Source organism: Grampus griseus (genome assembly GCF_964374135.1).
Source record: "Grampus griseus genome assembly, chromosome: 6".
Lineage (NCBI taxonomy): Eukaryota > Metazoa > Chordata > Mammalia > Artiodactyla > Delphinidae > Grampus > Grampus griseus.
In genome coordinates this window covers 44,512,493-44,527,977 of record NC_139000.1, presented here as the reverse complement: position 1 = coordinate 44,527,977, position 15,485 = coordinate 44,512,493, and the positions used below count along the sequence as shown (strand labels likewise).

The following is a 15,485-nucleotide window of genomic DNA, read 5'->3' as shown; positions in this document are numbered from 1 at the left end:
GATAGGTGCATACTCTAAATGTAACTTAATTCAAATGGCCTCTTTGTACTTTATATATGAAAATTCCCTCAGTCAACTGAAAGTATAAATGTACATTTTTTATTGGAGAATAAAATATTGTGATAATTAATGATGATTGTGAGGCTATGAATTTTATATGTCCAAATGTTATTATATAAATAGTAAAAATCATAGATGTGGATTGACAGTGTTGAGAGAATACAGTCCCTAATAATTTGGGGGAAACAGTTGTCTCCTTTGTGGGATTGCTTTCAATGAAATTGCATCACCAGCATTGAGCAAATCTTCAAGCCCGGGAGATGAAGAGGAGGTAAGTCTTGACTTCAGTCAGTTTCTATTAGGGAGGAAGGACAGCTTACTAACTTGGTGGCAAAATCATCATCAGAAACAGCTACACTGGCAGAAGTAGCACCATAATATCTTGCTTTTACACAGACCTCATTTTAAAGAGAACATTTATCTAGTTTTGCAGAAGTTTTATCAGGCTGCAGTTGACAGTGCTGAGGAATTATGGTTCCTGCCCTTTTATATCAAACTTTAAATATGGGTCTGCCAGGATTTTTAATAATAAAATTGTAATCATAATTAATTTTTGAATAAAATTTCAGATTTATTCTTCTTTCCCAGTAGTTCATTCTGTAAAGGCAACATTTAGCTTTGGCAAATGTTGATTTTAATATTTGGCCATTTGGCATTATGCCAAAGTGTGTATTTGGTAAATTTCTAAAATAAACATTCATTTCTGCATCCATCTGTCCAGTCCTCCTAGTGAAACAAAAGTTTCACAAAGCCATAATTATTTCTATTATTTACAGTACTCTGGTCTTTTCTGTTTTATTTAATATTTTTAAAAGCCACTAAATTAGTTTTACCATCTACTAATATGTCATGATCTAGAGTTTAAAAATGTTGAGACTCACTGTACTCTGGGGATAGTGACATTGTCTGGGAGGGGTCATTTTTGTATGCAAAATAAGGATGGTTTTCTTCCTCAGAAATGCATTTAAGATCTCAAAGACATGTTAAGACATAAAAAATGAATTAATGCTACTGCCAAGTAATTTTCTATAGTGGTTGTACCAGTTTACACACCTACTGGTAATGTCTGAGAATTCCAGTTGTTCCATATCCTTCTTAACACTTAGCGTTGTCAGTGTTTCGGGGTTTAACTATCATAGTGGGTGTGTAGTAGTTATCATAGCCATTTTAAATGAAGTCCATCTAAAATGTCTCATGCCTCCCAACATTTTTCAGCAGAATGTAAATGAAATAGTCGGTCTGTTACAGATGACTAAGTTCTGATGTTTTGAATAGTCATTCTTCTTGCCATTTATGGTATGTCTATCCATTGTGGTGAGCAGTCTGCTTTTAATGCTGTCCTAGTGGCTCACTCTAGAAGCTTTTCCTCCACCCTTCCACCAACAGAGAATAAAGTAGATTAGAAATTGTATGTTTGAGTTTTGAAGCCCCAAGTCCTTCTATGTGCTACTTCAGGGCCTTAGTGCTGCAACAATACATATTCTTTTTGCAGACCTCAGGAACAGCAAATTCTCTTACTCGTTGCCTGTTCGAGACCCCATCCCAGATCCCCTTCCCTCTATCAGCCTCAACTGCTATGGACAAGGATTAGTTTATTGAAGTCGGGGGTGAGGGGAGGTTGGGAGGTGGTAGTAGGGGAAGCGGTCAGCCTGACTCCAGAGGAAAATAGTGTTTGGCTGATGACTAGTGGACTCAGCCTTTCACTACAGGGTCTAGGTGGGGTTGCAAAGAAAAGAGAAGGGTGTGCCTGGCAAGGTGAGGAGCCAGCAGCTGTTGGTGTCATAGGAATTTGCTTATCTTGCTTATGTTAGGAGGCCAGCCCTGCTGAAATCCTTAACACCATTCACATGCTAGTTCATGTTTATGAGAGTCACGTAAAGCATGAGGCAAAATATTGGGCCTGTTTCCAGTCTTAATTCAGGGTGAATTCCAGGGTGACTTCAGGTAATTCATTCCATCTTCTCAGTTCCACTTTCTCCCTTCGTTGTATGTAACCAAACTTCTGTGAGAAAATGGTCAAGATGGAGGGTATCTGAAGAAGGCATCTAATTTAGCCTCTCTGCACATACAAGAACACAACTATTTTACGTTGTGAATCTGCCTTCATTAAATATGTTTGGAATTGATCAGTGCCTGCTCTTGATGACTTATTAAGATTGTTTTTTTGTTTGTTTGTGTTTTGGATGTCTGCAAGGACAATACTATGGAAACACAGAGTACCCTGATTTTTTCCCCTTTAGTACTCTGTGTAAACCTGTGCTATAGAATCTTGCACACAGTTGAATTAAATATGATGTAAAAATGATCAGTGAATTAAGTATTATTAATTGCTGTTCTCTTGAGAGGCTATATCCAGGGTTGAAAGTCATCTGTTTTGCTTCTTTATGCTATTTCATAACCTCTGCCTGCTTCTTTGTATTCTTTCATTTCTACTTGACTCAGCTTTGGGAATGGAATAAATTAAGGCCTAGAACTTTTATAATATATGAGTTAAAAGGGACCCACAAGGGGCTAATGTCTCAACATTAATTGAGAAAAAGGATCGTGTATGTGAAAGTGTTTTCTACAGCATTACATAGAGAGAGCGTTCCCTCATATAATGGCCTAGAGGGTTGCCTGATGTCCTCTGTTTAGTATAAATCAAGATGCAAATAAATCTCCAACTTCCTCTTAAGTTGTGAACATTTTAAGTAAGACAATCGCAAAAGATACAGTTACAAAATTCAGCGGCTTAGTCACACTCCAAGTTTTCTTTTTCTAGGTTTTAAAATTTATACTGAATTTTCTCTAAGCTCGTTAAGTTGACATTGGATCTTGTTTCCAAAATCATACATAGCCTGTGTCATCCCTGCCCTTCCCTCAAAGGAGCAAGAAAATTCTGTCATTATTGAGTTTGGTCACGAGTGGATGCTTCCTTGTGTAACTTCTCTTTGGAAAGTTTGAAGTAATCAAGATAGTTAATCTCTCCTCTCAGAGACAGGTCAGCAGAAAATATTTCTCCTGGCAGCTCCTCCTTCCATTTAATGTTTCCTTTCTTAGGTCTAAGGGTGTGGGGTAAAAAACAAACTCCAAACAAAAAAGAGTTTTCACTTTTGCTTCTAGAAGTTGCACTAGAATTCAGATCGCAGAAATAATGTTTTCTTGCAGCCACACTAAGTAACAGGGGATTTGAACGGCTCTTCTATATTAGGGCATTTAGAAGAAAGAATGATTCCCACCCCGCTATACCCGCAGTGAAAGTATCTTTATTGTTTTCATTGATAATAAAAGTAATACACGCTCAGTGTAATAAATTTAAACAATGCGTGTAAAGTAGAATGTGAAGATTCCCATAATTGGTGTTTCCACTCAAGATGTTTGTGTGCTGTCAACGTAAATAGATGGTACTTGGCATACTGTTCTATAACGTGTTTTGTTTTTTTCCACTGAATATTTTGCAGGCTTTTTGCTACATCAGTGTCTGTGGGTCTGTCTGCAGCATTCTTTTTAAATGACTTTATCATAAGGTTGAATCAGAGTTGATTTACATAGTCCCTTCTTAATGGACATCATGTCATTTCTCATTTTCTGATGTTCTAAATTTGTGTCATTCAGTATGCTAGCCACCAGCCACTTGTGGCAATTTAACCTTGTTCAAATTAAATAATGTGTAAAAATCAGTTCGTCAGTAGCCATATTTCAAGTGCTCAGTAGCTATATGTGAGTAGCACAGATGTAGAGCTTTTCCATCATTGCATAAAGTTGTATTGGACAGTGCTGTTCTAAACTGCTGGTTTTCAGACTTTTTTTTTGAGTACATGTTTCCATTCCTTAATTCATCCATTCTTCATTCATTCAATAAATAATTATTAAGCGCTTCCTATGTGTCAGGCACTGTGCTAGGTACTTGGATATATCATTCATAAAACAAAACACCTACCCTCATAATGCTTAACATTCTATCAGCAAAAGGTTTTGACTACTCCCAGTAAATGTATTTATAAGTTGTATATGTATTCTATCATGCCGTTATATTTTATTTACTTATTTATTAAATATTTATTTATCTATTTATGGTTGCATCAGGTCTTAGTTGCGGCACGCAACTAAGATTTTTTTCATTGCAGCACTCAGGCTCTTCGTTGCGGTGCATGGGCTTCTCTCTAGTTGTGGCGCACGGGCCCCAGAGCTCATGGGCTCAGTAGTTGTGGCATGCGGGCATAGTTGCCCCGCGATATGTGGGATCTTAGTTCCCCGACCAGAGATAGAACCTGCATCCCCTGAATTAGAAGGTGGATTCTTAACCACTGGACAACTAGGGAAGTCCCAATCATGCTGTTATATTTTAAAACATGTTAAAATAGGAATGAAAATGAATAAGATAAAAATGTACATAATTTCTGAAGTAGTCTTCCTGTGTCCCACCTTGGGGACCACAGTTCTGAATAATGCCCTTGGACTAGGTGGTCATCTCTAAAGGTCCTTCCAGTACTGAAACTGAACTGTTATCACATTTTAAGTAGGTAGTTCTTCTATTTTGATATGTGTAGGCTTTTTCCGACACTGTTTGAATTTGTTCTTATACTTATATATTTATTTAGCAAGCATTTATTAAGTTCGTACTATATGTCAGGCAGATGCCAGGAGATTGAACAAGTCAGGGTTCCTGCCCTCAAATGAGACAGGCCAGCAAATCAGTTATTCTGGTACCAGGTGTTATGGAAATGCAGCAAAGGGACATAGAAAGAGAGAGATGGTTTGGCAGAATGGACAGCTCTCATGAACATGACTCATTTTTGGATAGTTATTGAACTCTGTTGTGGGACTTAATGGAATCACAGATTTCTCCAACAGGTACAATTTTTCTCCCTGATATTTTCTTTTCTCTTGGAAAATATAAAATCCTAAGCCATTAATTTAAGAATATTCAACTACTGTTGATTGTCCCATTAAGTATCTCTTTATGTTAAACTCTCATCTTTCTGTTTTTAAACTTAGATCTTAGGGTTGGAGAGGTTCTACATAGGACAGAAGCTAAGTACAAATAATTAGGTAGCTCCTGTTGTTTGAGAGGGGGAAGGTATGTGTTTATTCATACTTTCATTTAACAAATATTTTAAAAATACCTCCTATGCAGAAAAAACACTTAATTCCAAAATAAATTTCTCATAGGGGCTTTTAGTTAAGGAATTCTGAAGAATATAAAGGAAAATACTGTTTACAGCAAATTTAGAAATGGAAGAATTGATCGTGTGTTTTTTCTTTTCTTTCTTTCAGGGCAAGTTAAAGTGTTCAGAGCTCTTTATACGTTTGAACCCAGAACTGTAAGTATTCAGTTTTTCACTTTCAAATTGACATAAAAACCAAAAGTGATTTCATTTAGATACTTCCTCTGTCCTAAATGGTCATCAGCTGCTTCAGCCCTTCATTTGACTAAGGACAGAGTCCTCTGTGGTCCAGCCCCCTTTCTAGTCCTGCCATCCTCCACTCCTTCCCCTTCGTGGACCATTCCAGTCTGGATCTGGTGCACAGTACAACTCATGTCTGAACTCTTTGTAGACTCATGGCTCTGCACCTCTCTAAGCTTTGATCACACACTTCCTCTTCCATAAAGACTTTCTGATCACCCCATGGAGGAGTGGGATGTCTCTCCCGCCTCTGAATTTCTGCACTTGGCATTGCAGTCTTGCTCACCAGCACAGTGTCTAGGGTGCAGAACACAGGGGTTTAGAACTTACAGTAGCGTTTAGGACCCGCTCTGCCTCTTTTAGCAGCTGTGTGACCTGGTAAATTCAGAAATTACCTAACCTCTGTGCCTCAGTGTACTCATCTGTAAAGTGAAAATAATAATAATCTCATAGGGTTTTAGTGAGAATTAAGTGAGATTGTGTAAAGCTGCTGTTACTGTTAAGGAGTCATTGTTACTATTAGAAGGGGTAGTGGTTGCTATATTCATAGACTCTTAACACATAGTTTTGATTGGTTGATGTATTGATTACTTTAATTCACCTCCAGTTCTTTTCCAGGATGGAGTCTCTCTACTGTTATTTATTTATTTTTGGCTGCATCAGGTCTTCGTTGCTGCGTGAGGGCTTTCTCTAGTTGCGGCGAGCTGGGGCTACTCTTCGTTGAGGTGCGCGGGCTTTTCATCACGATGGCTTCTCTTGTTTGGGAGCACGGGCTCTAGGCACGCAGGCTTCAGTAGTTGTGGCACATGGGCTCAGTAGTTGTGGCTCGTGGGCTCTAGAGCACAGGCCCAGTAGTTGTGGCACACGGGCTTAGTTGCTCCGTGGCATGTGGGATCTTCCTGGACCAGGGATCAAACCCATGTCCCCTGCATTGGCAGGCAGATTCTTAACCACTGCACCACCAGGGAGGTCCCTCTACAGCTTTTTAAAAGTCTTGGTTATTATTGAATGCGCAGGAGAAAACAGACATTTAATTCACTAGGTTTTTTTGAATATTCCACATTTAAAATGCTATTTTTAATATCCATGGTCCCAAGCATCCTAGGCTGTAGAGCAGTGCCGCTAATTCGTCCTGTGTGTGCTGGATGGTCAGTAATGGCTACCTCATGCCCTGCTGCTCCCACACTCTGCTCCTCTCCATCTCCCCTCAATACAGACGTTGAAGGGGAGGTGTCTGGCTGATCAGGTCCCAGGGGTCTTCCTGACTGCTTAAGTGCCCATGCTGTACCAGTTGTTCAGTATTTTGAATGTCACCCTAGAACTAGGTTCATCTTAACATTCTTTTCTGAATGAGAATTTCTTTTGGACAAGCTCGGTTTGGTCTTTCTCCCCTGGGCCCAGTGGCCATCTTCTCTAGTGGGATGGGTGTACCCCAGGATATCCTAAACTCACCTAAAAGTCATTGAGACAAAGAAGTTGGAAGGGCTGAGCTGGACTCTGTGAGTCCATCACTGACATGTACAGCACCCCAGAAATACCTGGGTCCAGTTTTTAGCTACTGTACTACTCTCAGGAGATAGGGACAGCAATACCCAACTCATCTCAGTGATCCACTGGGAAGCTTGTCACTCTTGGTTCTTCCTGTCAGTGCATTTCTCTCCTCTGTCGTGCATGAAGGCAAGGTAGTCCTGACATCACCCAGCCCTGTTTGGTTCTTATTTCTTACCCAACCCCCAATCCAATAAAGTGTCATATAGAGGCCTGGTAAGACTGGATAGACCAGTGTTGCACTGATGGAGAGAGAACAGCATTTCCTGTGTGCTGGAGGTATATTGATTTCTGCAAGGAAACCAGCAGGATCCTCCTCTCTATCATGTAACATTTGCTGGACTCCTCTAGGTTTATAGCACTATATGTAGGGGAAGGAGCCCTAGGATGGGATTCCAAAAGCTGAAGTAGGAGCCCAGCCCTACCACTCACTAACTGTGTGGTTTGTGGCAAGTTCTTCAACCTCTCTGAGACTGGCTGTTAGATGGAGATTATACCCATGACCCAGCCCTGCCTTAATGGGCTGTTGTAGGATCAAATGACGTTAAGTATGCTTTGCAAGTATAAGGCACTGCTGTTGATTTTGTTGTATTGCATTATGTTGGGGTGGGGAAGAGAGAAACAACAGATATTTTCCACAGCCATTGCCTTTTATCCTGATCATGACACCATGGCAACCAGTAATGGCTATGCATGACCCTTCTGTATGAGAGAAAGCAGAGGTGGTGATGAAGGGCAGGGACTCCAGAATCTGAGTGTCACGGTTCAAGTTTAGGGTCTACCATGTACCTGCTGTATGGCCTTGGACAAGTTTCTCATCTATAATGTGATGATAAGAATAGCACCCACCTCACAGTGTTGCTGTGAGATTCTAAGTGTCCAGACCAGTGCCAGGCACATGATAATACTATAAAGTGCTAAATGAGAACATCTGTGGAGAATTTGATTTTTTTTTTTCTTTTTATTAATTCTCAGGGCTCCAGGTTGACAAATGTGGAAAATTTCAAAAGGACGTCACGGTCTTTCCAAAATTTTTCATAAAATACATATTTGCATAAACCAACCAAAATTAATGCCTTGAGAATTATATGTTACCAAGAATATATGGAACAGGATATACATTACCAAGTGGGTACTCATCCCTATAACATCCCAGTGGCCAACAATTTACTTGTTCTGATACCTTGTGGTTGTTCAAGGAGAGAGGAAAAGAAGAATGTGGTTAAAAACCAAAGAACAGACTAGAAATAGACAAGTGCTTACTTGATTGTGTCACTCTTTTCCCATCATAGTCCCTGAATACGATGCCAAGAATTTAAAAGTCGATCCTCACTGAACATTTACATTGTGTCCTGCAAGTGGTTTCTTAATGGAAAGTGTGAATATCGGAGGTACAAATCTATCTGAGTTTTAAAATCATGAAATTACCTTGTCGTTTATATTGCCACCAGCAGTCTGAAGAATTTGGTAAACGACCTCCTCAGCTACATTAGGAAAAACCGCCCCTAGCTTCTTTGGAAGAAGATATTTTAGCGGGGGTAGCATTGTGTGTCTGGGAGCTATTGATTGAAAAGAAAATAAACGTTCCACTCTCTTTTCTCAGGATGAAAACTTAGCGAGACCTTTTTTTACCTAACTGAAATCGACTGCCGTTTGTTGCTCCCTTAGTTGAAAAACAAGTCTGATCTAATGGGTAGCTGAGGCAGGCACTGCTATGGAAGAGCAGCCATTAATTTAAAATCCGAAACAGCGCAAGAAGTTTTGAAATGACTGTACTTGGTGACAGTTTCCAAATCATGCCTTTTACCAAACCACAAAAGAAAAGAATTATTTACAAATACCATATGATTTTAAAAATTGAGGTAAAATTCACATAACACAACATTAACAATTTTTTGTATTTAAAGTGAACAGTGAAGCATTTAGTACAATCACAATGTTGTACAGCTATTACCTCTGTCTAGTTCCAAAATACTTTCACTGTCCCCAAAGAAAACTCTGTACCCATTAAACACTGACTTCCCATTCTTCCAGGCTTTATTCCTTTTTATGAGGAAGACTAATTACAGAGACTTGTGTATGTTCTTTGTTTTTTAAGTTATGTGTTTGGCACTTTCTCAAAATGTGCCTTTTGTTTCAAGGGTGAATGATCTTATTAAGTGTGGAAATTCAGGCAAACTTGACTTTTGTGGTTTTAGACATGACTCCTTCACTTCAACGTAAGCACTGATTGAGGAGGATTGATTGTTAGACGTAAGTGGGCAAGGTTAGCTTCTCTTCAAGACATTGAACTCTTTCAAAACTCCAAGAAACTCAGTCACTCCAGAAAAATGCTAAGATTTCACATATATTCTGTTTTCTTTACTTCCTTGCATCCTGCTTCATTCTCCCCACCCATTCCTTACTGTTGTAAGGATGGCTACTCCATCCCACCAGCTGGGATGCTATGGTGGCAGTGAGTCACCTTTCTGGCCTCTGAGAAGTGAGCCAGTTAACGGCAGGGAAGTGCTAAAGTAAACAATTTGTTTCCCTAATCACTTTCTATATCCATCACATATTGGTAGTAATATTGATCATAGATCATCAGGACATTTTAGGGAAAAATTGAGAAAAGTCTTAGAAGGCTTTACTTTTTTTCTTCCAAATGCCTATTTCCAATAATATTAAAATGTATGTCATTGATCTACACAGGCTCAACTAATTTTGTATAGATATGCTATGTGTAAGTCTAGTCTCTGTAGATCGAAGTGTAAATTAAGAAATGCTTCAGAAAGTGCTTTTTAGAGGAACTCACATTTTTTAGTTTCATTAATCATCATTTGCTAATTTTTATATTTGAATGCATATTGCATCTAAATATGAATTATGGTTGCTTAAAGCATGATATAGCTGATATAGTCTTCATCTATATTCACGGGGAAATAGTTATAAAAATAATAGAGATCATCTTTGAAACTCAGTAAATGACTGTTGCAGAGTCACATTTACTGCCGTAGTCTGCAGCTGAGAGAGATAAACAAAAGGAAAATGAAAGAATGAAATAATTTGTTTCACTAGCATAATTTTTATTTGTGTGGAGCAGTAACTGGAATCAAATATCAAAGCCTTTAAAAATTTTTTTTTTCCAACCAGCATTATGAAACTAATATGTGCTCATGATCTTATCCTATGTAAAATTTTGTGCCCTACATTCTTCACTTAGCATGACAATGTAAACATTTCCCAATATCTGAAACTTGCTCATCAGTAGACATAAATATACATATATATAGATTCTGGCCACGCCAGGCGGCTTACAGGATCTTAGTTCTCTGACCAGGGATTGAACCTAGGCCACAGCACTGTAAGCGCTGAGTCCTAACCATTGGACCACCAGGGAACTCCCTAGACATTTTATTTACTCATACAGTCATGCTGATAAGTGTTATCTACTGATGGGAAAAAAATATTTAATTAAAGTGCCTGGCTTTATTCAGGGAGTTTGTAGGACATTTGGCTGGTATAAGAGCATGTATTGTCTGTGTAATTAATTAACCCCTTAGAGCTTGCTTAAGATCTAGAACGAGTTACTGCTTCATATCTTTCGGCTCTTTAGTCTTTTTTTTTTTTTTTTTTGTGGCACGCGGGCCTCTCATTGCTGTGGCCTCTCCCGTTGCGGAGTGCAGGCTCCAGACGCACAGGCTCAGCGACCATGGCTCACGGGCCCAGCCGCTCTGCGGCATTTGGGATCTTCCCGGACCGGGGCACGAACCCGTGTCCCCTGCATCGGCAGGTGGATTCTCAACCACTGTGCCACCAGGGAAGCCCTCTTTAGTCTTATTAATGGTTGAATTATGTATTAACTGTTCTCGTATATAAGATATTCATTCTCTCTGAACATGAAGAGTTAAGATAATGGTTTTCTCAAAATAAGTAGAGAGCGATGTTGATATGAAAGTGTTTAAGGATTGAAGGCTAATAGTTTAGGAGAGAGCCAAGCTTCTAGCTATTTTTCATGGTTTTAGTTCTAGACATTTATCCTTTTATGAAAAAATATATATCACCTTTTGAAATTTTTACAATGAAAAAGTTTTATTAATATTCTATTTTGGTATAAAAATGCCTTGCTTTCATTGGGGAAGAAAATAAGGTGTGTGGGTGTGTGGGGAGGAATTCTTATTTCTTATATTCTTTGAAGTTTATCGTGGGAAAATTCACATTTCTGTGCATGTGTTAGCTTGTCAATAATGTTATATGGTTTATGTGCAGATTTAAGTATATAAAAACTACGCTGTCTATAAGGATTTTAGAATGTGGAATTTGTATAATTATCATCATCATTGAATTCTAATTCATGAAAAAATCACACGGAGTAAAACTTAATTTTTTTTTTTTTTTAGCCAGATGAATTGTACTTTGAAGAAGGTGATATTATCTACATTACTGACATGGTAAGCCCAGCCAATATTTTGTCATACCACACATGAACTAAAGATGTATAAGACTATTTTGTATAGCTGTAATATTGTACATTATTTACATGTATATCTGTATAGAAATACATATACCCAACTTCACTCACTGAGCATAATTTGTAATAACGTAAGATTGGAAGTAGCCCTTACTCCATCAATAGGAAAATAGTTCAATAAACTTTGCTGTATCTACAAACAGTATTATGCAGCTATAAAAAGGAGTGAGGAATATCTCTATATGATATTATGGAGTAATTTAAGTGAACAAAAGCAAGGTGAAAAAAATGTGGATAGTGTGCCTTTGCTAATGTAAGTAAGAAAGGGTGAGAGGATATACATATACATATTTTCCTCAATTTAAAATTAAAAGTCAAAGGAGGAGTCATAAAGTTTTAAAAAGTAGTTTCTTCTCTGAAAGGAAAGGGAAAAGGGTAGAGGAAACATAGATGGAATATAGACTTTTTAAAAATTACACCTTGTTTTGGAGATCTGTCTTTGGAATCATGTAAACTTTTGCATAGTTATAAAATTAAATTAAATGATAAAAAGCAATCCCTAAAAATTAAAAGCAGAATGAATCAAATGAACTTAGTTGTACCCCAGGTATTTGGCATGACACACAGAGAGGAACTATTCCAAGTGACTTTAAAACTCAGCATTTCAACTGAATATCTCTAGTAGAATAATATGAAGAACAAAAAGAACTTCTACCCCCAAATTATAAACAGTTTTTAATCATGATGTTGGAGAAGTGTTGGTATTGTTATTCTGAGATTGATGCATGTGTACTGCAGTTTAGAGCAAATGAGTCATTAAGTCAATGATGTAGAAAACTGGCAGTTTCAGCCTGCAAGAAAGGATGTACAGATAGATGTAAGATCAATGAAGTTAAGTCGCTCTGCATTTGAATTGGAAGTATGTTGTATATTATCTAAAATAAAATAAACAAAAGGATTTCTGCTCTGTCCTTTGAAAAGGCCAAAAAAAAAAAAAAAAGACCAATAATAATAATATGTTATTTCCCATTAAAAGGAACAAAGTTCCTTTGAGAAATGTCTGGTACCAGGTTGGGGGCAGGAAAGGTACAAGATAATCCCAGGACATCTTGTTCTTAGAAAGCAAGGAAACTCCCAAAGACTACTAGGGTCCCACTGGAAAGACACAGAACTAAATTGAAGAGGCTGCCACTGGTCAAAGATAGGACAATTTGAGCAATCAGTTAGGGCAACAATTCCAAGGATTGAAACAAATCTACTCTATTTAAATTCATGAGCTCCTAATGATACTTAAAAACAAAAATCATTGGTCAGCCTGAGAGAATGCTAGGGAACCAACTTTTTATTCTGATGACTCTTAAGGAAAAGAATCAGTATTTATTCTGACAACTCTAAAGGAAAAGAATCAGTATTTATTGTGCCTTTCTCCGTGAACTTTATCTCTGGGTAACCTGAGAGTTGATGAGGGAAAGTTCGTCTTTAAAGTAATATTCTAGTTATTTAAATGAAGAAGGAATGATAGAATTAGCCTGTCACCATTTGCAACCCTTATGAAATAATGGATCCAAATAATGCTCATCAGTGGTTACTAATGTTACAAAAAGAGAGACATTGTGTGTCTCCTGATGGAAGAATCAATGCTACACATGAAATAGTCTTGCTAAAAAATTGAATCTGAATCTAATTAAGCCTCTAGAACTAATGACCGATTTATAGGCAATACAGGGAGCAGAGGAACACATTTTTTTATAACAAGGGATACAACAAGGAAAATCCAGACTCTTCCAAACTCTTCGGAACAAACTAGTTTCTATGAAAAGTCTATTGTGAAGGAGTGAAAAAAAAATGAATGGGGAAACTATACACTGAAAGAGACTTAAGAGGCAAATCAATCAATCATACTGTATGGACTTTATTATAAGACATACTGGAAATTTTGAGTATTGTAGATATTTGATGATATTAAGGAATTATTGTTGAAAAAATTTTAAGCTAGCAAACAAAATAACACATGATAATGGTGTTATTATTATGGAAAAGTTCTTATCTTTCAGAGATTCGTATTAAAATATTTACAGATAAAAGAATATGGTGTCTAGAATTTATTTCAGGATAATCTGAAGGGGAGGGAGGTTGTACGTGAGGATATGCATGAAACAGTATTGGCCATGAGTAAATAGTTCATGCAGTTAGGAAATGGGTATGTGTAGGTTCCTTATATGGTTCCTTCTACTTTGGTATAGGTTTGAATTTTTCTATGATAAAAAGTTACCAAAAAAGCAAAGGTGAAATAAAGAGATCTTTAGAAAAGCAAATATATGCATATCTTGAGAGTAAGAGAAATTAGACTCTGGACCAAAAAATCCTACAGATAGTCTAAACCAAACATAATTTTTCCCCTTCTCTTTCATATTATCTCTGTTTGATTTGTTTGAATGTGGAGTCTCTATGATGAAGTGTCTTTGATTTTTTGCAGGCAGATGTGTGTATATTTGTAATTTAATGATAAGGGGAATGGACATCCATAACTAGGGAGTGAGGAAGCTTGATCAGTGTGACCAGGGCTGATGGACATTTGGTAAAGCAGTAACTCTGCATTTGAATTGGAAGTATGTTGTATTTTATCTAAAATAAAACAAAAAGTGTCAACTGCTCTACCCTTTGAAAAGGCCAAAAGGAGGCCAATATGCGCCACATGGTTTTAAAAATGACTGAATGTAAACTGGATTCGGTCCCACTTAATTTAACTCTTCTTTCACCAGAGTGATACCAATTGGTGGAAAGGCACCTCCAAAGGCAGGACGGGACTAATCCCAAGCAACTATGGTAAGTATGGCAGCGGTGGCTTTACTTGGGCTGTACTTTGTGTATTTTCAGTTATCTGATTCCTGAGGCCTTTCTGCTTCCTGCTGTGGCTGAGAAATCGATGGAGTCATTGCCAGCCTAGGGCATGTTCTACTCTGAGCCTCCTCTTAATAGAGTGGTCATGGATGCTGGATGTACTTGAACTTGACTCCTTGGCTTAAGAAAATGCATTGTAACATTCTTGAAAGAACCTAAGGTTTCCAGGGAAATACTTATAGTTTTACTTTATTCAACGCTTAGACATTTTTCTTTTTCTTTTCTTTCTTCTTTGTTTTTTTTAGACTAGCCCCCCTTTCTTTTGTGATGAAGTAACCTTGCCTTGTTATGTTAATTAATGTTTGGGGCAGTGATGTTCATTAAATGAACATTAGGGCAGTTTGAGGCACTTGAGCAGTGAGACGCACTTCTAGTTGGAAGGGGGACAAAGCAGACTTTCGTAGAAATCAGCAGAGTAAAGTAAAAAGCGCACAGGATTGATAAACAAGGGTCCTGGGTTTTAATCCTTCTTCCACTTCTAACAGCAAGGGACCTTAGTTAGGGTACTTAACTGCTGCCCCTGGGACCGTTTCTCCATCTGTATAACAAGAGGGTTTGATTTAAATCACTTCTAAGGTTCCTTTGGACTTTAGCATTAGATACTTCCTTAGACCAATAGGGCTGACATCAGGCACCAGTTCCAAACACTGGAAGGGGACTTAGAAATTTCAAGGAAGGCAATTCAGAGCTCCTAGGGGAGCGGAGGGGAGGAGGTGGAGGGGAGGAGAGAAAGTGGGGGGAGGGAAATGAGTGAGACCTGGGGCTCAACACATGGGCCCCACTTACCTGGTCTAAGGGCCATATCATTCTGGATTTTAAAAGACTAAGCATTTCTACACTCCTCTAACCTTTGAAATCCCAAATAAACAACTTCTCCAGCTGGTCATAGACTGAGGGTGCAAAATGTTTCTCAGTTGCTAGATCCCTGGTAGCCAAGGGAGTATCTAGTTACAGCCCTTTGTGGTGGGAGGGGTGGGTGTGAAGTCTCATTTGAACAACAGTCTTCATGTGGTCACTCCTACTGATTCTAGGACAGCAGTGAATACACCTTCCTTAGGGTCAGGCAGGTATGCTGATTGCCCATTCTGAATATAGAAAGCAAAATATTTCTCCTTTACCTCACCCTTCATATCCACACA

At 38.2% G+C, this 15,485-nt stretch overlaps 1 protein-coding gene across 1 annotated transcript in view; it reads left to right on the top strand.

Annotated features, from left to right (window-relative positions):
• The window catches only part of OSTF1 (osteoclast stimulating factor 1), a 48,869-nt gene that overhangs the window by 16,482 nt on the left and 16,902 nt on the right, over positions 1–15,485 (top strand). The window contains exons 2-4 of the mRNA XM_082657571.1: positions 5,317–5,363; positions 11,375–11,425; positions 14,208–14,271. Of these exons, the coding sequence (XP_082513697.1) occupies positions 5,317–5,363; positions 11,375–11,425; positions 14,208–14,271 (162 nt within the window). The remainder of the gene's footprint in view (positions 1–5,316; positions 5,364–11,374; positions 11,426–14,207; positions 14,272–15,485) is intronic.